Raw genomic sequence first — 25,549 nt, forward strand, 5'->3', positions numbered from 1 at the left:
TGGTCGCCTTCCCTGTCAGATGATGGCTCCGCAAGGAAAGTGGCTTGCCCCACTAAAACCTCTACTCCGGAGGAGTGGGAGAAAATGCTGGAGATTTTTCAATCCCAGGGCACTGTCCTGTCCGCGCCTTCCGTTGAACCCAGCGGGGAACAGTCTCGGTCCGGCGCTTGCGCGCCTTCGGGCCAGGGCATTCGGCGCGATAAACATCGGGAACCATTGAAATCCCATTCGGACAAGGCTCCGGTAGATTGCCAGAGATGTGCCAGATCCAGGTTGCGGTCTTCGTCCCTGATGTCGAGGGAGGTGTCGTGCCAATCGAGTGCGGCGGTCAGGGCCTTGCCCTCGGTCAGGCCCTGAGCGCTCTCGTCGAAGCCGCCAGCGCCCTCAACGCCATCGGGACCTCCCGGTCTGAATTTGCCATTGGAGGCCCATAGAGCTGTGGATCCTCTGAGAAAGGCTCTAAGATGGTGAGGCCTCCTTGACTCCAGGTCTGCTCCTGTACGTAGGAGGGAGTTCTTTAATTCTCTACAGACTATCGATGAGGAGAGGTCTGATATGGGTTTGGAGCCTTTTGATTCTCCTGGTGACACTCCTGAAACTCCTGACATGGTCTTTTCTCTGGACAGTCAGCTGCAGGATCTGTGTCAATCTTTGCCAGTGGCCTGGACACATCTCCGGAGATGAAAAACAATACGAACTGCGGAGTAACAAGTTGTGGTGCACTCAACTTCCTTGGTTATTGTTAGCCCGATGCGACAAACAGAACTTGAGGTTTCCCTGGGTTCTTCAGTCAAATATTAGCAAAATGGTATTGGTTGTGCAGTAAAACTGGCTTCCTATGCCAGAGAGTAAGTTAGTGTCCCATTTTGTGTTTGATTTGACTATTGGAATATGTGTATTTTATATATTTTTGTTCTGTCAATTTATTTACTTTTTGGGATCTTTTAAACCAAAACGTTTTCACCAAAATTCACCTAAATGTACATATTATGATTACCATAGATGTGGTTACTGCTATTTTATGACAGCCTTGAGGACGACCGAATGGTCGAAACACGTGTCGGCTGTAAAAAGATTAAATCACCATTCGCACAACTGGATGGCTGTATTTGTTTCTTAAATGGGATACTAACTTGCTCTCTGGCATAGGAAGCCAGTACTTTGAGACTTTCGCGCTTTTTTACTGCACAACCTATACCATTCTCCTGAGATGAAGTTTGGCAGGCCCGAACCTGGAGCTCATGCTGAATCCTGCAATAGGAGGTTGATGTTGAGGGTTACAGAGTACCTGGGATGGTCTGGCCCTCCATCAGGATGACCTGACTGACAATTTGGATCTCTGGCGGCTGAGCATATTCCCGAAATGGAAGAAAGGGATGGGTTCCTTGCTATTGTGCAGGATGCCGTGTGTGATTCACTTCGGTCTGGGTTGGACACGGCAGACCGTGTCAGCCAGTCCATGGCTGCGAGCATTGTGATACGCAGGTTAGCGTGGTTGTGGAAGTCGGGATTTGCACCGGATGTGCAGGCCCGTCTTCTCAACATGCCCTTTGACAGCTCTCATTTGCTTGGCAGCAAGGCTGATGAGTCTTGAGCGGGTTGCAGACCTCCAAACAGCTGCTAAATCTTTGGTCGCAGCTGTGCGTCAACCTTTGCCTTTTCGTACTAGGGGACAGCAGTGGAGGGGCTCCTTTCGTTACTACGCCTCTTTTGGTAGATCGAGAGGAGCAGCCAGTCAAAGGGGCCACCATAAGGGTCCTCGTGGTGGACTGGGACGAGGTGCCAAAGCCGCTCAAGCAGCTGCCTCTTAGCCTTCAGGCGCAGCTGCTCCGAAACAGCCATGAGGCCAGGTCTCATTGTTCGTCCGGTTGGGGGCAGACTGTCTCAGAATCTTGAAGAGTGGCAAGCATTTTCTTCAGATGTGTGGGTTCTGGAAACAATAGCCCATGGCTACTGCCTACCCTTCCTAAATCGGCCTCACGACAATCCACCGGGGAAACTCTTTGAAGATTCCGGATCCACTCCTTGTGTAGGAATCTTGACCCTGCTGGAGAAAGGTGCTATAGAACTAGTGCCTTTGGTGGAGAGGAACAAGGGTGGTATTCCCCATATTTTATATATTTTGATTCCCAAGAAAGACGGAGGATTGAGACCCATTTTGGACTTGCGGCGCTTGAACGAGTTCCTCAGGAAGTACAAGTTCAAGATGGTCACTTTCTTTCTCAGGTCCTTCGGGCCCTTCGATTTCAGGATTGGTTGGTGTCATTGGACCTACAGGATGCTTATTTTCATGTGCCGATCCATCCAAAGCACAGAAAAGACCTGAGGTTTGCCGTTGGCAGCTAGCACTTTCAGATTCGGGTCCTGCCTTTCGGGTTGATCTCCGCCCGAGGGTCTTCGCCAAGCTCATGCTGATGGTGGCGGCGTATCTCAGGAGGGCGGGGGGGTTCATGTTTACCCTTACCTGGACGACTGGCTGATCCAAGCGCGTTCTCCCAAACAGGCCTTGGATCATCTCGGCCTCACCTTCCACTCCCTTTACAAGCTGGGTTTCTCCCTCAATTTTAGAAGTCTCATATGACACCTTCCCAGCAGCTCCAGTACATTGGGGCTGTGTTAGACACATCCTTGGGGAAGTGCTCGCCACCCAAGGAGAGGGTTCATCACATTGTCCAGTTGGTTGATACATTTCAAAATGCCCAGAGTCTCCCGGCTTTGGCTTTGGAATGCTTATGGTTGCTCGGCCTCATGGCATCCTGCATTTATCTGGTGCCAGAGGCCAGACTGTGGATGAGATCCTTTCAATGGGCTCTCAGGACGCAGTGGTCCCAATTCTCAGGCAAGATGTCAGATCTTCTGCAGATTCCGCTCACAGGATTTTCTGTGGTGGGCCAGCGAAGTGAATCTGATGAAGGGAGAGTAGTTTTAGCAACCATGGCTGGAGGTCACAGTAGTGACGGATGCTTCCCTCACGGGATGGGGAGCTCACGCCAATGAGCTGACCACCAGCGGTCGTTGGGCTCCGTTGGAGTCCAGATTTCACATAAATCTTTTGGAGCTGAGGGCCAACAGGCTAGCCTTGTAGACTTTTCTGCTGTTTGTACGCGGGAAGTGTCCTGATCATGACGGACAACACAGTGGCCATGCATTACCTCAACAAGAAGGGAGGGGGGGGCGTGTAGTGCCGCTCTCGCTGTGCAGAGAGGCGATGCAGCTCTTGTTCTGGGCAATACAGCAAGGAATCTGACTCTCGGCAGTTCATCTGGCCGGAGAGGAGAATGCGGCTGTGGATGCTCTGAGCAGGCAGAGCGCAGTCTCCCACGAGTGGGAGTTAGCGTTGGAAGTCCTTCAGGAGATCTTCTCCCTTTGGGGAACCCCTCAAGTGGATCTGTTCGCAACCGGAAGTGCGTGTCACGACCCTCGCCCAAAATCCCCTCTGGCAAACCCATTGTCCAGGTGGAGTCAGGACTCTTGCCTCTAGAGCCTGGCGTCTTCTTCAAAAACCCTCATGGGGCCAGTCCTGGCGCCTATGGCGCCAGGCTCATACACCATGAAAAACAATGTGCTTGGGAACTACTTTATTGTATTGTCAGCCAACATGGAGGCATCCACGTAGCTTAGTACCTAAGAACCATCATCTATGCGGTCTAATGTTTTGGGTGTGGTAGCCTAGGGACTACTTTACCTGGACTATTTTGTTGGGGCTATTTAAACCACACCCGAGCAAGACAACACGCTTCGCGTTACTTTGCAGCTTGCAACGTGACGCTCACCGTGTCCAGATATTCCCTCGTAGAAGCAGAACCTGCAAGGAGACAAAAGGAACATCATTCGCAGCAGCATCTTACCTGCAGTCTTCATCTTTAAACACTTGCAGCTACTGAGAACAGCTTCCTCGAATCTGCATTCCTCCCGGACAGAACGACCTGAAAGAGGAAGATGGAGGCATCATTAAAAAAACACATTTACAAATTACGAACTGCTCAAAAGGCTTACCTGGCTGGTCGCCTCTCGGCTGGCACCACTCCGGACATTCCACTCGCGCTGAAGAACACCGCGACCTACAAGGAAGGAAAACACAGGTTAGCAAAGGCAAGATTTTGCAGCGCTGCGCATAGCGCTTACTTACCGCATCATAGCGCTCTTAATGCGCCATAATTTACCAGTGGGGCTCAACCAAGCCAGTTCGCCGTGCTGAAGCTCCGCATATGTAAGGCAGAAAAAATTAATTTTAAACAAAGAAAGGCATGCAGGATAGCAACAAAACCAAAGAACAGCAATAAGACCTACCTGAACAATATCACCCATGAAAGACAACACGCCCCTGCAAAGAAGGCAGGACGGAGAGAACGCCTAATTCTACCACAAGGTGAGGAGAGGGTGCCAGAGGGACTGAAAGCATACAGGGGTGGAGGGAGGATACATACCCCAGTTGGTCAGTCTTGAACACAGACCTCCTGTATTTTCAGGCAGAACCTTCCCCGCAGACCACATCAGGGCAAAGCTGAGAAGCATACCAGCGAGTAACCCGGCTGGGTGGCATCCCTGTGGATACCAGGTGAGCGTAACAGTGCGATACATATTGCTCAACGGAATTTCCTCCGAGGAGCTTTAGGGGACATGTTTGTCGTGGATTGCTCATTCCCACTTCTGTACGCGTTTCCTCGGGTCCCCGTCCTCAGATTCTAAGGAGGTTGCAGAGGTTCGGGTCCTACATGATCCCAATTGCTCAGGATTGGGCCAGGAAAGCGTGGTACCCAGACATTTCTAGAAATGTCCATCTGTCCTCCACGCTGTCTTACCCACAGAGAGGATCTTCTCACTCTCTCTGTCTCTCTGTCTCTCTGTCTCTCTGTCTCTCTGTCTCTCTGTCTCTCTGTCTCTCTGTCTCTCTGTCTCTCTGTCTCTCTGTCTCTCTGTCTCTCTGTCTCTCTGTCTCTCTGTCTCTCTGTCTCTCTGTCTCTCTGTCTCTCTGTCTCTCTGTCTCTCTCTGTCTGTCTCTCTCTGTCTGTGTCTCTGTCTCTCTCTGTCTCTCTCTCTCTGTCTCTCTCTCTCTGTCTCTCTCTCTCTGTCTCTCTCTCTCTGTCTCTCTCTCTCTGTCTCTCTCTCTCTGTCTCTCTCTCTCTGTCTCTCTCTCTCTGTCTCTCTCTCTCTGTCTCTCTCTCTCTGTCTCTCTCTCTCTCTGTCTCTCTCTCTCTCTGTCTCTCTCTCTCTCTGTCTCTCTCTCTCTCTGTCTCTCTCTCTCTCTGTCTCTCTCTCTCTCTCTCTCTCCGTCTCTCTCTCTCTCTCTCTCTCTATCCAGAGGTCATTCTTCAAGCATGTTTTCTGGTTGAGATATAAGGATTGGGACCTCCCGGAAGACGTGATGGAGGTGTTGCTTTCGGCCAGGCATCCGGCAACCAAATCCCTGTACTGTTGGCGTACATTTTGCGACTGTTGCAGAGGAAACCATGTCGATCCTTCTCAGTGTTCCATTCCGATTGTTCTTTCTTTGGCCCACAAGGGCCTTCTAGTGGGTACCATTAAAGGCTACCTGGCAGCGCTGTCTATTTTCAAGCGCTCGTCTGAAGAATGTTCTTATTTTAAGATTCCTTTGATGGCCCAGTTTCTAAAAGGGCTCACAAATGTGTTCCCGCCGTCCCCTTTTCAGGTGCTGGTTTGGGATCCGAATGTAGTCTTGAAATTCTTAATGGGTGCTCCGTTTGAACATTTGCACTCTTGTCCTTTGAGACTGACTTTCAAGACAGTTTTCTAGCGAGCAAGTTGCAGGCACTTTCGTCTAACCCACCGGGATAGGGTTCTTCTCGGGGTACGTCCTTCCTTTCTACCTAAGGTAGTGTCCGAGTTTCATTTGAGCTAGAAGGTGGTACTTCCTGCTTTCTATCCTCCTCCTCATCCTGGTAAGGAAGAGGAAACTCCATAGGTTGGACCCTAGGAGAGCTTTGAGCTTTTATATTTCTAGGATGTCCAGGGTCGGAGTGGACAACCAACTGTTTGTGGGATACGCTGGACACTGATTGGGCCAGACTGTTACCAAACAGACCTTGTCCAGGTGGATTATTCTCACCATTGTTGAATGTTAGATTGGCTTGCAAGGACCCTCCTGAGGGTTTGCGAGCTCACTCCACCAGGGGCGTGGCTACATCCACAGCCATACAATGGGGAGTACTTGTTAAAAATATTTGTGATATTGCAACATGGCCTTCCATCCACACCTTTTTGTCAAGCATTACTCCCTGGATACTTTCCATGGTCAAGATACAGCCTTTGGTAAAGCAATTCTCTATTCTGCCATCTGATTGGGTATATCCAAATTCTTCACCCTCCTCCATTCACGGATACTGTTTTGGGAGTCTGTCAAAGATGTGGAATACGTTGAAGGACACAATACATTCGAAGAACAAATTACTTACCAACTGGTAACGTTCTTTCGACTGGATGTTCCTCCAACGTATTCCACATCGCCCTCCCAACCTACCCCTCTGAAGAATTTCCCATGATATTGCATCTTACGTTCCCACAAGGCTATGTGCAGTCATGGAAGCTTGGTGTGCTGTTATGGCACATGTTGTGGAGGGGAAAAAACATGAACTGAGGCTACGGGCGCCGTGCGTCCTACTTATAACATCTGATGACGTCACCCTCGATGGAGGTCTTCGAGGGATATCGACACAACGCCATCGACACAGGGCGCCCTCTGCCGAAGATTTTCCGAAGCAGCACAGCTGTGGACCTTGCATGTCAAAGATGTGGAATACGTTGGAGGAACATCCAGTCGGAAGAACGTTACCAGTTGGTAAGTAACTTGTTCTTCTGTCCTGTCCATAATGTTCAAGAAATGGACAATCTATCGAATTTGCATTGTCCAAAAGACCCCCTCAGATTCTTATTCTCTCCATAGTGCAGTACTTGCAATGGAAGGTCAGCTTGGCTCCGCTCTGGGTCCTCACTCCCTACAATAGACCTGTACTGGTCATTCTGGTGCTTGCTGCTGAAGCTGTTGAGCTTGGAGCCTAGGGAGTGGATATTGTCACTCTCTGCCTCACACATGGCCTTGCATGACTGCTTCCAGGAGCTGTGATCACCTCACTGCCCAAGCCCCATCCTGAACTTCTGCTTCTTTCTGCTCCATGCCCCACAATCGGAAGGCCGTTAAACAACTCAGTTGTAGACTGTTCATTTTGTATACCCTTGTGATGCTTCTCTTCCTCAAACCTGGCACTTGGGCTACCAAGTCTGTCACACTCTTGTGTTCAAGCTTATAAATTACAAATATACATGAATCAATGAAGCATCCAGGCCTCAAAATGTGCCCTTGCCACAAGCTACTGGCTTGTAATAATTGACTTTTGGCAAGTGTGCGTTAATCTCTTGAAGACGTTCCTTAGTACTTTAACCTCTAAGGTAGTGGGACCAAATAGCCTTAACACTCTGTTTGCGAATACTGACCTCTGGCACCTTCAGAAGTGACCCATGACTGCCCTGCGGGCGGACCAGCTGTGTCCATGGCCTCTGCTGTGCACATTTTGCTGTTCCACGTTTCACCTTGGAACTTCACAGGTGTCCAGCTTGTCGGGCCAATAACACTCCTCCTGTTGCTGCTCTCCAACTTGAAGAGAAGCCTTCCTGGACGTCAAGCCCTGTGAGCTGCTTGAGCACCACGATTGTCGCTGCTTCCCTCTACTACTGTGTCCTGTTGGGCTCCTGATGACATGAAGCTGGTGGTCTGCTTCTTGGGCTGCCTAGGTTGTCCAGATGCCCAGCATCGGGACCTGTCACTCAGCTGTGTCCAATCCTGCCGCTGAAAGTAACCACTGCATCTGTGACCCTAGGAGTCCTAGGTGTGGTACCTAGAGAAATGAGTAAGTGGGTTGAGCTTTCATTGCTGTTCTCTCCTCTCACCCCGCAGAGTCTTGACCCTCTCTCACCTGATCGTGATTGGTGGAGTTCAGCCAAAGATTCCCCCAGCCCCCCACCCTCTTAGGTTTCCCCTTGTGTAGAGGACCTTTTGAAGTCTGTTACTTTTGCTTCTGTATCCTCATTTTTACCAACACATTCCTCCACTCCAAAACCCTCTATGAAGATTTTACATTGGGACTACTGACTCTTGAGGGCACCAGGACCATTCACTTTATCAGGGAAGGTCTTTTGAAATGTTTGGGCCTTATTTTATAAGGCAGGGTAATTAAGTTACATATACAGTTTCTTGCCACATTTACCAACTTGAACTTCTAACTTATGTTTTACTGATGTCATTGCATAGAGTTTTTACCTATATTCTTCATTGAATTAGTTGTACTGTTTTAAAGGTAGTAATGGTTTCTCTAGTGAGAATCCCCATGTTAGATGTATATTAGTAATGCTTTCCTATTGGTTTTATAGCATAGTGTATCCAGGCCTAATCCAATTGAGTATTTGTGCTTGCCTCTGTAACTAGTTTTATTTGAGTGCTTGCTCTGAGTGCCTTATTGTACTCTTTCACTGCCCCCACTGTTCCTGGAGTCTTAGCCTTGCTACTCAGCTACCTATCTCAATAGTTTGGCTAGACCCAAGTGTCTAATCAATGTTCACAATAATACAGTGGCCTTCCAGAACCCTCCCCAATATATTAACGCATACAGTTGAATGAGCACAGTTTTCTTTACAGCCTGCGTGAACCCCTATTCTTGCTGTCTTGTTCTGTGTCATGAACTATTTTGGTCAACAGGGATTATTCAAAGCCATGGGCTGCCTTAGCGGCCAGCTACTAGGGCAGGGATACTACAGGAATGCCGGTCTCTCTCTTGGTGATTTTTCTTCCCCAGTGGTTGCAAATTAAAGGCTGGTGTTCACTTTTATTTTTTAGAAGACTGTTGCACTTTACAGCCATGTTACCCCAAAGGGAGCCTTTTGTTAAAGTCCTGTCACTAGTTGGAAGATCTTTGGAAAATGTCCTTGCCAAACACTGTAAATTGTGACACATTGTGCAAGTGCCCTCCATGCTTTTTTTATTTTTACATTTGTAAAGCACCCACAAACCCTCAGGCATCAGGGCACGAAGAAACCAGTTACATGAAGCTCCAATGAGAGAGTATGATGTAATAAATCATAGTTGCAGTGTAATAGAACAGCTATACAGCTGTTAGAGGTCATGTCAGGTGGGAAGTAATACAGTGAGTGTCTAGGGTTAGTTGTACAGGTCTTGGGGGCTTTGCGGAAGGCTAGGTATGAAGCTTTGGATCTTAAAGCGAGCGGTAGGGCATTCTATTGCTTGGCCGCAATGACTGGGAAGCTGGTTCAACCTGCTTTGGCTCGTTTATATTTGGGTTCGGCAAGCCTGTCACTATAAGGGGTCCTGGTAGGATTGGACTTTGGAAATTACGTTGATCAGATCTGGCGGGGCAAAGAATGAGATGCATTCATGAATGATGGAAAGTGTTTTGAAGGAGATGCTTGCTTTGACGTTGAGCCAGTGTACCGCTTTACGGGCAGCTGAGATATGATCCAGACGTGGGAGGTTCAGAGCCGCCTGGGGGGCATTATTTTGGATGGTCTGGAGTTTTTTGATGTCTGTTGAGGTGCCGGCGAAGAGGACATTGCAATAGTCGAGCAATGCTTAGGCAGTTGTCTCTGGTGAGGGATGGTCTGGCAGCGTTTATCAACTTGGTTGAGTAGGCTGCAGCGGATGAGATGGCCTTGACTTACCTTGAGCGTGAGTCAAGGTAGACAACTAAGGTTTTCACTGAAGCAGAGACGGGGATTAATGACCAGTCTATGCTGAAGGCCGAGTAGCTGGGCTCCATGTTTTTTAGTGTAGCGGCCAGGCCTGTGGTTAGTAGCTCAGTTTTATTTGTCATCGAGACAAAGGCCATGAAATGCCATACATGCTTGGATGGTGGCGTAGATGGAGTTTGCCATGATTGTTATCTGGATAAGAGCCAGTGAGGGGAAGGGGGATTTGTGTGTCGTCGGCATGATTTGTGTAAGTTTTACCTAGCGCGTCCAGATGGTCAAACAGGCTTTGCTGAAGTACAGGGTCGGTGAGATGCAGGATCCTTGGGGGACTCCACACGTGATAGCGGAGGCTGATGTACATGCCTTTTCTGCAAAGACTTTGACTCGTCCTTCCAGGAAGGAGGCCATCCATGATGCAGCCTTTTGGGAAAAGGCAGCAGAGGACGTAAGGTGGTGGCAGAGAATGCTGTGGTTGACAAGGTCGAAGGTAGCAGCAGATAAGTGGAGGAGAAGAAATGCTGTCTTGCCTTCATCCCAGAGTTCGTCCATTTGGTTTTTAAGGTCTAGAAGTGCCGAGTCTGTGCCGTTGCCTGGGCGGAATCTGGATTGGCGCATTCTTAGGATTTTATTGGATTCAAGATGGTGTTGGATTTGTATATAGGCTGCCCTGTCGAGAATTTTGAGGAGGAAGGGAACTGTAGTGATGGGACGGTAGCTGTGGGACTCTAGGAAAAATGTTTGTTTTGTTTTTTTTTTGGAGTGGTAGGACTCCTGCTTTCTTCAGGCAGGAGGGAACTACACCAGTGGAGGAGGCGGCATTGATAAAGGCCATAATGAAGGGAGCCCAATCTTCCGCACAATCTTTGACCAGGGGTGCTAGGCAGGCATCACCTTTGCATCTCAATGGTTTAAGGTTTCATAGGATTTGTAGGGTGTTGTGAACTGTGATGGCTTTTAGGTGAAATATGCTAGCCTCAGGCGTGTTAGACTTGAGGAGATCGGATACCTTAGGTGGGAGGGCCGGGCTGGTTCGTTTTGGTATGGATTTTCTTTTTGAGGGTATCCATTTTGGAGAGCACGGCTTTTTGCATACTGTCACACCAGATTCAGTCTTTGGTTACAGTGGGGCCTTTGTATGAAAAAAATGTTACATCTTTGTTGCTCTGGCCTTCAGACCTTTGGTGTAAGAGATGCGTATTTGGCTCTTTAACCTTTTTTTCAAAGCAGCCCCTTTCACTAAGGTCCTCGCAACTTGCTGGCAGAGGCCAATAATTGGTTACTTTTGGCAGCTGTAGGTTTTGACAAGGGTGTTAATGCAGGGCGTCCTTTAAAATGCCTGCGCTTGAACATCTCGTCATATTTGCACCCTAATAGAGAATGATTGAACGGTATGGTACATTTCTCCAAACTTTTAAAAACGCTTGGAACAGGGTGTCTAATTTTGTCTTTTCAGATTCTTTAATGCTAGTCAAAGTACATAATATTCCCTGTTGCGATTAATGGATAATTTACTGTTAGAAATGGGTCTTAAGCTCTTCATCGTCATTGGCATTTTTAACTTTGATTTAGCAGCATTTGACATAATTCTCATCCACTGACTGTTGGTCAATAACTGGGACATGGCAGTGATTGGGTAATCATTTGTTCATGAATGGCATTACTCATTGCTGCAAGGTAGAACCCAGTAGGGGAGTATCCAGCCTCTTGTGGAGTTGCTCATAGCTTGATCCTTGCCTTATATTTTTCCATTGTGCAGTCTTTGGGTACTGCTCCAGTGCCATCAGTATGCTGATAATTTGCAGATCTATATCTTTCAATGCAAGCTCTGAAATGGTGCCAATGCTAAGGTTGTTTGAAGTTGCCTTTTTAATGCAGGCTGAAGCAAGATGGAAATGCTGATTGTGGTTTCATAAGGACTACTGAAATTGGGCCATGTTGAGTCTGAATTTCAATTGTTAGCGGTGTCTGCATTATCCAGGTTCCCAAAGAATGAAACTCTGGTGTCAAAACCTTAACTTTAGTGCTGGACTGGCCCTACTAGCTAAGAATTGGTATTTTCAACTGTCGGGATTGCAGCCCCTTTCTGTGATGACAAATGACCTTGAATCTTGATCTGTGTTTGGATTATTGAAATGTGCTGTATGCAAAGCTTTCTCTAGCCCTAACCCGGAGCTGCTTCAGTCATACCACTCCATCCTTTGCAGTGACTATCTGCTTCCTGTAACCTTTAGTGTCGAGTGCAAGTTGGTCTTTTTTTTCATAACATTTTATTAGATTTTACACAACATTGCACTAATCAATGATAATACCAGTACAGTAATTCAGTTTACACCATAAACTAGGCATATTTTCAATGGCTGGGGCGCTGGCCCGATTTATCCGCCTTTTCACAATATCGAGGGAGGCCCCGTATGCCCTCGATTCGCCCCTCCTGCTTCTTTAGCTTAATAGTTCACGCTGCCTTGGAGCCATCTAGTAAGTGGAGGTCTTCTGGTGAGAGCTGGAAACTTAACTGCGTAGTCCATAAATGGGGCCCAAATGTCTAGAGCTTTGTTCAGGAAGCCCAACCGGATTGCTGTGACTTTTTCCGCGATGGCTATGTCCCAGCATTTCGACCACCATAGTGCTACTGAGGATCCATCTGCGTTTTTCCCCAACCTCGCCATCGCAATTTTTGCTGCTGGGAGGAGGTGCGTGCACGGGCGAGGGATAGGGCCCGAGATCGGGAGCTCCCCACCGCCTGTTTTACCCAATAGGATTATACCGGGGTCCCAGGGGATGGATAACCCGGTAATTTCCTTGATATAGTTTATCTCTTTCCAGTATGCCTCTGCTTTCGGGCAGGCCCAGACCATGTGGAATAGGGTGCCTCAGGTGTGGCAGCCACGCCAGCAGTTCACGGGGATATCCGGGTTGGCCTTATTTAGTTGGGCTGGAGTGAAGTAATACCTGTAGCAGAGTTTGTAGCCCCCTTCCCTGTTCGTGATGCACTGTGTGCTTTTATGTACGCTCGTCCAGATTTTCTCCTAATCCTCCATCTATTTCCCGGCCGAGGTCTTTCTCCCATTCGAGCATATATCTTTCTTTTTTTTAGAGGGGTCTGATCTGTCCAAGAGCCGATAGTGCTGAGGTTCTACCTCTCGCAGCTGGGGATGTTAGAGTTCCAGCGCCGTCAGCTCTCTAGTACTTTTTTCCCTGACTCCTCTGTGGGACAACCAGTGACGAATTTGGGCATAGTGAAATCTTTCCCGTTCACCCACTCCGAATTTTGCCTTGCATCTCTCGAACGATATAGCGAGACCCTCCTCCAGGAAGTCCCCTGTTTTTAATAATCCCCCCCTCTCCCTCTCCAAGATTCAAAGCCAAGCGGAGGATTGCCTGGTTAGAATTCAGGGTTGTTCCAAATTGGGATGAGAGGACCAGTGTACCCGGATGCCCCATTTCCGGGCCACGGCTTTCCAACTGCGGACGGTTGTGTTTGTTGCAGATAAAGGGACGATGTTCGTGTGGGGCTTTATGTTTGGGAGGTGTGGGAGATCTGCTTGGGTGACCGGGCACCAGGCCTCCTCCAGCTGGATCCACATCGGCTGATTCTCCGTTTGAACCCAGGAGTATGCATGAGACAGCTGCTAGCCACATCGGGTACTCCAAACCCACCCCTCCCCCTCTTCTTCCCCCCCCCCCTGCCACCCCTTAAACTAGATCCTGTATTTTCTTTTGCAGGGAGACCAGAACGGAACCCGGGATCTCAACAGGTAGCGCTGCGCAGTAGTACAGCCACCTGGGGATTATATTCATTTTTATGGCTGTGATCCGCCCAAACCAGATTTCCTGGGCCTACCATCGCTTTAGGTCACTGTAGAATTTGTTAATCGGCTGCGGGAAGTTGCTAGAGTACAAGCGTGATGGGTCTTTAGTAATTTGTACACCAAGGTAATCAATCCCTCCTTTCGCCAATGGAATTGGCATTAGGGGGTTAAGGCTGGTTCTTTCTTGCTTGGGGATATTAACTGCTAATGCTGAGGATTTATCTAGATTAACCCTGAAACCGGAGACCACTCTGAACTCTCCAATTCCCTCCCAGAGGGACCGCAGGGAAGCCATGATGTCTGTCGCCGTTACTAGGACATCATCCGCATATAGAGTGATTTTTATATTCGTGGTCTCCCACGGTGATCCCCTTTATCCTCGTGTTCTGTCTAATTCTCGCCATGAAGGGCTCCATGGATAGAGCGAAAATCAGGGGCGAGACTGGGCATCCCTGCCTGGTGCCCCTAGTTATGCGTATTGCTTCGGACCTGGTTCCGTTAACCTGTAATTGTGTGGCGGGTGTCTGATAGTTGGCCATTACTCATGTTATAAAGTTGGGGCCGAAGCCGTAGTACTCCAACACCCTCCGGATATACCCAGTCCACCAGGTCGAAGGCTTTATGCGCATCCAGGGATATGACTGCCATTCCCACACCCAGCCTATGCGCGCTTTCAATGAGGTCTATCGTTCGCCTAATGTTATTGTGGGTCCCCCTCCCTCAGATAAACCCTTTTTGGTCCCGGTTTATCAGGCTCGGTAGAGTCCCCCCCCCCCAGTCTCTGGCGTGTGTCAACCGGAAAGTGGCCAACTGGGCCACAGAAAACCAAGTAATACTGAACTCGAATATAGCACCCACACTGTAACTCTGTGGGCCTGTTCCTTTTATGAGGAATTCAAATTGCCTTCAGCCGGTGACTCTGGGAGGACCATTGCTCCCTCCCTGAGACCCCTTTATCGGAATTTGTGAGTATCGTGGAGCCCTCTGGACTTGCTTGGCAATCGATATCGCTGCTGTTCATCCTGGTTTGGGCTCTTTCCGGGGAGGGCCTCCGAGCCTGCGCCTTCTACTGACTTTTGTCCAGGTTGCTTCTGATTTATTTTTCTGGGGGCTGCCTGGCCTGCTCCCTCCGATTCTGATTCCTCCTCTCCCACGCCGATGCCCATAAATGTATCTGCCTCCTTTGGTGACTGAATCTGTTTCTGAGCCCCCTCCCAAGTGAATCTCACGGAGGTCGGGAAATCCCAGTGGTATGGAATCTGCCTTTCGCGCAGCCATTCCATGAGTGCCCTCATAACTTTCCTTTTTGAAGAGTGGAGTTTGCTAAATCCTGATAGAGGGAAATTGTGGATCCTTGGAAGGTGATTTGGTGCATTTTTCTTGCCTCTCGCATGATTTCTTCCTTGACTTGAAAGAAACGTACTCTCACGAGGACATCTGGGGGATGAGCCGAAGCCTGTCTTGGGATTGGTCTGTGGACACGGTCCAATTCCAGTGGTGAGTTGTCGGGGAGAGTGATTATGAATCTGACTAAATCCGTGTTTGGCAGAAACCTGTGCAGTTCCCTTAGGGACCACTGCAAAAGATTTAAGACTACAGGTGTTGGCAGTAAACCCACTTGGTAGCAGTCTGTACCACCCAGATTTACCTGGTAGCTGTGGCTGAGCAGTCAGACTTCCCTCAAGAAGAGTTAGGCAGTATGCCAAGTATACACAATAGGCACTCGGATACAATAATACAAGCAAACACTGACCAGAGCTTTGGTATCAAAGTATATAATTATTTATTTAAAAACACAGTTTGAAACACTCCAGCACTCTTATTGTAAAATATTCTAAACACAGTTACTATTGTAATATATACACCCCTTTTCCCTTATCAGATAAGTCACAGTAAAACACCACTTATTTTCATACAGAGGTGAGCGCTTAACTAGATTGCACTCCAATAGGTTTGTGAGAAAGGGAGGGAAAAAGACAGAATATGGAAAGGTACACCACTCTAAGATTCAGGAACACTATAAGCAAGGCAGAAGAGCAAAAGTCACTGGGGAGCCAAAGTCCAAAGGCTGGGCCCACTTTTAGAGAGAGCAGAGTACAAATGCGCCCAAGATCACACAGTTACACTAGGCTTAGAAAGTCTTGCAGAGGGTTCAAAAAGAGTTTAGAGAGGCTTTAGGAAAGTTTAACCAGGGTGTCCCAGGTTCGAAAGCCGGGGGCTAAATCTACCCCGTACAGTCGTAGCAAGGGAAGCCAGGTGGGACACGGTACCTTAAGTGGGAAGGATCCTCCAGGGGTGGCAGTTGTTCCTGGTAGTGGGTGCAAGTTGCGTCGTCATCCAGGGGAAGAGAAGATCTCGACTTGGAGGAAAGATGAAGGTCGTTGCACTATCAGGGCAGAAACCAGCCGTGGAGTTTTCCGGTTAAAGGTGGTACCTTTGTTTCACGGTCGTGGTAAAACGTGGTATCCCGGTTGCCGGGGTGCTTGGCACGGGCAAGGCGGCCACGAGGTACGTCGGGAAAGCGAAGAGACGGTGAAACTGGTTATCCCACCAGTCAAAGGAAGAAGACTCTCCGGCGGGAGATCTCCTCTGTCGTTGGGAAAAGTGGTGAGGCAGTCCAGCAGGGCTCCACCGGTAGTGATGTCGTGGCAGGTCGGCTCAGTTTCTCCCTCGTCGGATTCTTAGGTCCTGTGGCGACTTCTGAAGTTCCAGTCCCCAAAGCCCTGCTTTTATGCAGCAAGCCCCCATTCACTCAGCCTAGCTGTCACTCAAACATGCTAAGTGGTGAGCCGGTCGGCTCACCACTTGGGCCAATCAGGATGGAGTGCGACTTGAGTTGCCTAGGCAACTCAGTCCAGGGTGCCTAAATTTCCCTCCACCCCTCCTAAGTACCCCAGACAGAGTGGCACCACTTTGGAGGGCTTCTGTGGAGAAGCCCGCCAAAAAGTGGAAGAAAGGGCTCGACTTGGGTTGGAGTCACAGAAGAGAACACAAACGCCATTTTAGAATCAAGTTTTGGCAAAAAAACACCAACCGGAGAATTAATATTAAATAAACCGGCGGTATGTTTGAGGCTACCGTAAATAATTAAATAAAGATAGTAGCCTAAAACAATGGGAAATCCCATAGGGAAATATTCGCGGTTGAATGTAAAAAGTAGTATCCACTGCCACCAGCCAAAACTCGATCAGGGGGGACGGATACGTGCCCCCTCGGCTAACAGACCCTGGGGCAATTGAATTGCCCCAGCCAGTTCGTCCACAATATGATGGTTTGTACTGGTTCTGTTCAGAATTTAAGACTAGTAAAGTCAATGATGACTTTACATGCCCTGGGAGACAGACCCCATAGCCCATTAAACACATCTAGATTCAAAGAAACACACTCAAATCATGCCCAAGAGTGAGGGTAAAAGAGTCTCACTCTTGGCAGGAGAAAAAAAATAAACCCCAAAAATCCAGCAAAGCTGCTGGGGGACTCACTAGGTTAGGAAATTCAGCCTAAACAGAGAATTCTCCCTAACACTCCGACACATAGCTCTTTAGATCAGCGTCTGGGATTGAAGATGGATTCCCCCACAGACGGATGTTGTTTCGTCGAGACCGGTTCTCTGCATCCTCCTGTTTTGCTTCTAGGAGGTCGCATCGCGCTTCTAGGGCTGCAGTTCTATCCCAGCCTTGTTCCCATTCAAATATTTGGTTGCAGATCTCAGTTTCAATTTCAGCGGCGCAGTGTTCCACGGCTACCACTCACTTATCAAGGGAGTTAATCTTTTTTGTGACCTCCTCTGTGCTTTTTTGGATTTCTTTCGTTAGTGCGGATAACAAGTCTTGGAGGCCGGCTTTAGTGACCATTTGTGCCCGGGTTCTGGGCTGCTGAACTATGGGTAGAGCTGGTTGCTGAGTCCTCTGGTGGGTCCCCCCTCTTGGACCTTTCCGTGGAGGTGCTGCACATCAGGGCGGCGATATCTGTTTACCTAGATGTTTTCCCGCTTTTTGCCATGTCGCGCATGCTTGATGCTACAGTTGTGCGGGATAGGATGCAAGATGCCTCTGGTGGCACTCCTCACGTGGGGTCTGCTGGTGTCTTTGATGGTGCACCCCCCCCCCTTCCCAAGCCTTGGCCTTGGCTCCCTCCACAGGACAGTGTTTGATCAGCCCAGTGAGGTAGTGTGAGGGAACGTGAGTTGGCAGTCGCAGCTGATTTAGCCTTGGGGTTGGAGGGTGCTGCCGCTGGTTCTTCACGCTTTTACTTGGGCGCAGGAATCCCGTTAGGTGGGGAAGGCTCCACGAGCGAGATAGTCTACTGAAGAACAGACTGATGATCTGGATCCTCCACGGGTCTGAGGCTCTGGGTTCCCAGGTGGTTCTGCCTGTTTGATTTATGGGGAGGAGGGGTTCGGGGCTGATGTGGGAAGCAGACCTGGATTTCGTGCAGGCCGCAGCCGAGCTATCCCCCAACCTGCCGGACCCTACACCCCCCTCCCCCCCCGGACTCCTCACCTCACTTGGTCCGGCGTCGCAGCTCCACGGGCTCCTGCTGCTCTCAATGGCCACAGGTTTTTACCTGCGGAGGGCGAGGGACCTGGATCTCTGGGCAGATGGACCGATGTGTTGCAAGTGTTTATGGCAGGCTTCAATTATCGGCTCTCTGATCCAAACCACCGGAGGTGGCCCGGCGTTGCAGCTCCGGGCTGCGGGCTGATGATCTGGTGGGGCCGAGCCGCGGGTGGTAGGTCTGCTGCTGGTCCGCTACTGCTCCGGGGCGTTCGGCGAGAGGCAATGAGGCGATGGGCCTCCTCTAGCCCCTTGGGCGAGCGCAGCAGCAGCTGCTGGGACGTGGGGGCCCTGGATTACAGCAAGCTGGAACTGACCATGTGCGGAGTGGCCGGCGGGCTCTGTGCTGGGTGCACCGCACGGTGGAGCCGCCTGCAGGACCGGGGCTCGCCGCCTACTGTTACGCTTTGCGCGTCAAGGGGGCCACGTACAATGGGAGAGGAGCTCCAACCAGCCGCCACGGCCCCCGTGCACAGGATTCCACGATGAGGGCTCCGGGTGCTGCGCTGTCCCACACAGAGCTCCCCCGCGCTTCGGCTGAGCCCTGGATGGTCGTTGCCATCTGAGGCCGCTGGCGACGAGGCATGTGGTGCCTGCAGAGTTGGAGTGATTGCTGCTCCGTGGAAGGCACTCCGCTCCTCTAGCTCCCGCGATTATTGGGCTTCACCATGGGAGGGAGGCAGCTGGGGGTGCAGGAGGGTCCGATGCAGTGCAGATGCATGTTTTGTTCGGCGGCCCGGGCTGCTTTAGCTCGCCTGCACCTCCCCCCTAAAGCTGGTGTGTGGGTCGCATGATGATGGCCGCGTGGGTCTCTGCTGGGATTTCGGTCCTCATCTCTTGGGTCCAACCACGAATCTGGACCAGGCTTGAGTGACAACCGTCAAAGCTGTTCCCACAGCTTGTCTTCAGATTGCGGGCAAAAACGGGGCTTGGAACCGGCGAATATTGACACGATGCACCGCGCCAAACAGGAGCTCCTAAGGAGACATCCTGATCGTGGCAGTTGGTCTTTTTAAAGCTCTGTTGGGCTACTGGGATTTATACCATGCTTCGCTGCCTACCGGAAATCTAAGAAATGGATATTGTGAAGAATCCAGGGAATTTGTCCTTTCTCCACAAGGGGGAGGTCACCCCCTTTGGCACTAGGGAGGTGACCTTGCTATGCAATACCCTCCTTGGGTGATGGGGAAAGCGGAATCCAACTGGCGGTGTACCTCCCCGCTTCCCTTATTCCTCCTCAACTTCTTCTGGGAACAACCACTCCCCTCCTCTGGACACAAGGAAGGCCCAAGAAGGAATTCTATCCCACCTCCCTTTACTTAATCTGTTTTAGTTATATGGGGGTAGAATAGGGTAATCCTGTACAGAGCCCCATTTAAAGTGGATGGCTTGGTTTCTGACTTGTATTTATTACTGCCTTCTTTTGAAGACCAGGACTGCAATTGCATCTTCCCTTTCTTTCCACAGAGGAAAACAAGCAGACTTCTCATCCAGCAGCACAAGGGAGAAATGACCGGAGCACCAGAAACGCCGGCCTGCACGACCCCACAGAGGGAGTCCCTCCCTCACAGGAAAGAGGAACCATGTTTGTGGTGGCCGGAAAGTCTGCTAAGCCTGTGTAATGCTCCCTCTTGGTACAAGGTGGAGAGCCGTGCCCGCTGAAACGATGTCCAGACTCTGACTGTCTCGAAAGGAAGAAATTGCAGAGAGAAACACGACTGTGCAGACCAACGCTAGGTCTGAGACCCAGAACCACGCAGGCTAGACATCGAAGCTCTGGGTGGACACTGCTGCCGAAAGAGAGGTATGCAACCTTGTACCAAGTGCGGGCACAGGGTGGTTAGGCCACAGGGAATTCCGCACCGGGCTAGAAATCTGTATGCCCCACGAGGTGGTGAAATGGCTGAGAAAGCCACAAGCCTGCGCAGGGCTGAGAGTCCATGTATCCCACGAAGGGTAGAAGCTGGAATCCCACATAGGGCTGCAAATACAAATATCACACAAAGGGGAAGATGAAACAGAGAAAAGGGAAGCAGAATAAGCCACCAGCTCATGCCAGACTGAGAACCCGAAATACCCAAAACGGGGTGTGAAGCAAGCTACAAAGCGGGGCAGCCGGTAGTGCACGCTGGGCTGAGAGGAGTACCCCAGGATGTTGGGGGGATGAGAGAAGCGATTACCACAGCCGCGCCGCGATGGCCTGTAGCCCAATTTGGGGCTCAAACTTGTTATCCAGCGATGGGGGTGAGCAAAAGGACAAACCAGCCAACCAAGCCCATAGCCTACACACGGCTAAGAACATGAACAGTTAAGGAAGGACTAAGGGTAACCTTTGTTTCTGTTCTGAATACTGACCTATCTAGCTGTGTAGGAGATTTCTCTAGGAGAACGGATAAAGTACAAACTGTTTAGATTACCTGACGAGGATCCTTGTTGCAACCAAAAAGGAAGGCCAAAACATTTTTGTTTTGGAACTTTGGCACTTAAGAAAGAACTGAAGATACCAGAAGAACTCTGGTGGGAATCTGATAACTAGCCACCACTAAATTACCGAAGGAGGGAAGTAACTTTATCTAAGCTTTTTTCTTTCACTGTGGTAGGGCCTCTAAAGAACGACCAACATAAAACAAGACCCTATCAAGATATCCGACAAACTTGAGTATCTGAGCAACATTAAGCACCATAGTCTTATTTAGAAAAATATTGATGTACTCGAATTTGAATGAAATATACTCCTTGTTGAATTTGAAGTTGAAAACATTGTAATGAATAAGAATTACTTTGCCAGCATACGATGCATATCAGAATTAATATGTTGAACCCGATAAAATAGTCTGATCTAAGACACACTTCTTTTGAAACTTTTTTGAAATTGTTAAAGTATTTGAATATGAATGATTGAACGTTTAACAATTACATTGGATTAAGTGTGCCCTTGTTTTGCCTCCCGTTGACCACGGGGGGGCCCACCCTTGTTCATAGATTTCAGTCTGGTAGCACAGACGTAACAAGGAGCCCCTGAGAGTTATTTATCATATATACGAAACCAAAATTTGATGACTTGTGCAAATTGAATTTGAGTCCACCTTCACAACCAATCCTTGTTTTTTAAACTTGCCCAGCAAAATTCTATCTATCTGACCTTAACCACCTTTTTATGTGTTGCTTTGCTTGCTTATAGGTGCTTTTCACGCTAAGTGAGCTCTGATCTGCCAAGATGTCTCTCTCCAAGCGGGAGTTGGATGAGATGAAGCCATGGGTGGAAAAGTCAGTGAAGCGGTTCTTTGGTTTCTCTGACCCCACCGTTGTCACTGCTGCCTTAAATTGTGTGGGCAATGGAATGGACAAGAAGAAAGCAGCAGGTAGGTTTTTGTTTCCTCATCGATCAGAGGGAATGACGGTGGCAATGTGAGGTAGTGAAATAAGACCTGTCTGCAAGAGGCCAGAGATGGGATTGCAGGTTGTTTTATCTTGCACAGCCCCCCCCCCCCCTCAGCTCCCACCCCTTACCAGACTAACTGACTCCCCTCTAAGGTATCCTTCCACTGCACATACCCCCACAGATGGCTGCCACAGGCATAGCCATTAGCACATCAACACTAACTGGAGCATGACTAAGCTCACCTCTATAGCCCCATTGCACTCTTCCACATGGGTGGCTAATCCGACTCCAAGCACTGTAGTCTATCAGATCTTGGGCTCTTCCCTATGGGTAACACACTCCCATGTTTCTCTGTGAAACCAATACAAAGCAGATTGGCACACAGGAACTGGGTACCTCTGACCTGCAAAACCAGAAAACCAGGTGAAACCACCCAGTAGTGCCCAATGCTCGCAGTGCTAAAAATAAATGAGCTAATAATTTGTATTAAAAACAAAGGGGGGGGTCTGGGAGTCTCTCTACCAGCACAAACACAGCCCAATGACCTGTTCTTAGGTGAATAACCCCTGGGAGAGACTCTACCAAGACTTTAGCTCACTGTCCCTTTCACAGAGAAGATATTTCCCTGCATATTGGCTTTTGTCCTGCCCAGGGGCAGTCCAGTGCCGAAATGCTAGATAATTCTCCTCTGAACAAGAGTACCAACAGTAACCCCATACACGTGTTTCAGCTTTGTTGGGCATCATCAGTGAGGTAAAACTGTGCCTCTCGAAGAACATTGAGCAAGGGGTCCACGTCTGGATCACCCTGTTAACTTGGGGTGAGACCCAAAGTTAATTTATGCAAAACAAAGGGGGGTCTGGGAGTCTCTACCTGCACAAACGCAGCCCAATGACCTGTTCTTATATACCAATGTCAGCCATGTTGATTCATAATACCAAAAGAAAAAGAAATACCACAGTGGGTGCCATTAGTCTCATCAATGACTCTGTGTTAAAACAATACATTTCATGATACCAGTATGTAAATCCATATAATCATAACTTATTTTGAGAGCCTTCATGCTGTAAGTCAAAAACATAAGCACATGGAGTTTCAGTTAATATCTATACCATCTGTACTAGCATTGGCCCCCCGTCTTAGTGTGTTACCTTAGGTGATCTGTTCAATCTCATCGGAATCGCTCCGTGGGCTGCAGGGTTAAATTAATGAGCTGCATCTACGTTAGACATCTCATCTCCCGTTTGCAGATAAATCAATATGCACAGTTCCTTAACACTTACCAAAGGCAGCTTGAACTTTCTCACCGCATCCGATGCTACCCGCATGGGCGCGCATCACGGCGGAGTGTTTATAACGTAACTATGGAGACCTTGCGAGGCGTCACTTCAACAGGCGTTCTGTTTTGTTCGTGTCTCGCCCTCCCATGGCAACGGGAGCACAGGATCGGGTCTCGTTTATTGTTGATGCGTATCCATTTTGACCATCAAGCTACGTGGGCCTAGTGCATACAGTAACTGAAAAAGTTAACTCCTTCCTAACCATCAGATTCTCGCCAGCGCGTGGCTATATTCGCACTGGTTGAACAAACACGATCTGCCTATTTACTGTGTAGATGCCCACTTGCTAAACAATAAGGTGATATTTGTTCGTGACTACGAGTTGTAAATGCTATTTATATACACCTGGTCGTGACATGCTTATATGAAATATTGTAATGTTACCCTCTGCGGGTGTCTCCGGATTCACGTTAATCTAGATGTCAGTCGCACCATACAGTATGTCAAATTGCATGGCTAATAGGCGTTCAGTCTTGTGATCACAAATTAAATACAATTCACCTTCTATAGAAAAAAAGGCAGTGCATACCATAAAGAAAAAGTACAAAAATTACATAAAACCTGAGTTAGCAGTATACACTTGTAAAATGCTGTGCATCTGCTACACATTCGTTGCCCTCAGTCCCATCAGTTCATAAGCATCAAATACAATTTACAAAACGCATACACAATTCAACTCCTCGTTCAACCCGTTGGGTGTCAATGTTCCCAATTGATCTATCCAAAAGGATACACGTTGGTCAAGTCTCTTCTGTATGTTCTCATGTGGATCGGTTCTGGAGACTACCTCCAGTATTTGGAACCATATCTGCGCCATATCCCATGCCCCCCCCTGTCTGAGCACGCAAGAAACCTCTCAGTGAACTGGTGCCTTCAACAGTTTTAGACACCTGCAGAGAAACTGCAGCACATTTCCGAGCAGATGTTCCAAAAAAAATCAAAAACAACAATGGGCAGCGCCTGAAAAGTCAAAACCAGGACCCTTCTCCCTTTCTCCCATTGGCTACTTTCTCTGAGTAGTGCAGGTACTCATCTGTGGATATGTTATCCAAGCTCTCTTGAAAAGTGCCAGTACTGCCCTGAGTCCTGTGGCTAAGATATGGCATTTGAGTTATATACAAACGTAACAGTACATCCTTAAGATGCAATATTTATTGGGGTTCTGTTGAGATTTGCCAGCACTGTCCTACAGAAAAGGCATTTTAATTATGTTCAGAACTACCAGTACTGTAGATAAGGTATTTGAATTATGTTGGGAAGTGTCTACTGTCCGAGTGACATATTGGGCCCCTGCTGAGAAAGGGAAGTAATGTTACAAGTATCAGAGTACTCTATAAAATTATTTTGTAGTGCACAGATTCCCCACACTTCATAGCACTTTAATAACAGGTTTAATTTCCAATGTAATGGTACGCCACTGATCTACCTCTGAAGGATGAAAGCCTGAGTTGGCCCTGCAGGGATTCGAATCTACTGCAAGCTTGCCTGTGTTTGTGAGAACAGCTTTAATCTTGCACTATCCTGCCAGTGCGTCAGATCAGCTGAGAATTTGTAATATTGCCCTGTGACACACGAGTCCTGCTGAGAAGTCCCAGTGCTGCCCTAGTGAAGTGATTGAGTTCCTGCTGAGGAGTGGCAGTACATTCACACTGAATTACAGGAAAACTAAGAATTACCAGTAGGGGAGCACAGTCTACTCCCTGTCTCCCCACTACAATCATGCGTTGCCGATCTTTGCATAAGGCTGTGCATTTTTGAAATGGAAAAATGAACTTGCTGGATTAAAAGCACTGCTTTTTTAATCCTGCTAGTTAATTTTGACATTTCCAAAAGTGTACTATCTGTCAGAATAATCCCCAGCCAGGACACTTATTCCTGGCAGTGCAAAATAAATACACCATATGATTTTTAAGTTCTTATAGAGGGGAGCGAGCGAGGGATCGTCGTGGGTACAACCAAATATTACCCAATAAACACGTATGGATCTTGACACATGGGCAGTTTCTACCTCAGTGCAGCTGCTTGGACCCTCTTATCCTGCTGTCCCTGTGAACCTTGCTGCTTCTATCTATGCCACAGGCTGCTGTGATGGGTCTTGATCCTTCGAAGTTCCTCCTAGCCTAATGATGGCAAATTGGGGATTCATCTCTAAATGTTTAGAGTGTCCGTCTGGTCCTCTGACTTAACACAGCCCAGCCAGCCCAATAATGAATCGCCCCCTGACTGCTGCAGTGCATGTGCCCGAGGAGGAGACGCATGCGATCAGGCCTGGCCCAGACTGATGAGCAACAAATGTTGCTTTTTAGTAAGCCATATAGCTAATCATGAAATCGAGCACGTGTTGCTAACCTGGCTTTGCTCAGCAGCAGCCAGCATCATGCAGTCGTAGTGCTCTTTCACTCTCAGACTGATTTCGAGTAGCACTTTTTTAAAATATAAATAGTAATGTTACCCATTTGAAATTACATGATGCAGCAGCATCAAGCATCGTGAGCCTTTTTGGAGTACTCTGACGGCGCCCCCCCAAGGGCTGGCACGTCAGGTAGCTGCCTGCACGGCCTTATGCAAAGACCTGCCCTGCTCTCACCCTTCCTAATACATCACTCTCATACCTTCACGTTAACCCAACCCATACCACTCCCTGTCACAATCAAAACCTCACCTACACTCTGCTCCAACTCTACCACCAACTTTTCAGCACTGAGCTCCATGGTCCGTTCACCTAACCGCTCGGTCCACCTTCGCGCC

At 48.7% G+C, this 25,549-nt stretch overlaps 1 protein-coding gene across 3 annotated transcripts in view; it reads left to right on the plus strand.

Annotated features, from left to right (window-relative positions):
* The window catches only part of PRPF3 (pre-mRNA processing factor 3), a 1,104,158-nt gene that overhangs the window by 52,758 nt on the left and 1,025,851 nt on the right, over window positions 1-25,549 (plus strand). For all 3 annotated transcript variants that reach the window (XM_069649724.1, XM_069649725.1, XM_069649726.1), the window contains exon 2: window positions 21,261-21,441. In XM_069649724.1, coding sequence (XP_069505825.1) covers window positions 21,297-21,441 — 145 coding nt within the window. In that variant the 5' untranslated portion in view covers window positions 21,261-21,296. The remainder of the gene's footprint in view (window positions 1-21,260; window positions 21,442-25,549) is intronic.

This window comes from Ambystoma mexicanum, chromosome 1p, assembly GCF_040938575.1.
Source record: "Ambystoma mexicanum isolate Mex_15411 chromosome 1p, UKY_AmexF1_1, whole genome shotgun sequence".
Classification (NCBI taxonomy): domain Eukaryota; kingdom Metazoa; phylum Chordata; class Amphibia; order Caudata; family Ambystomatidae; genus Ambystoma; species Ambystoma mexicanum.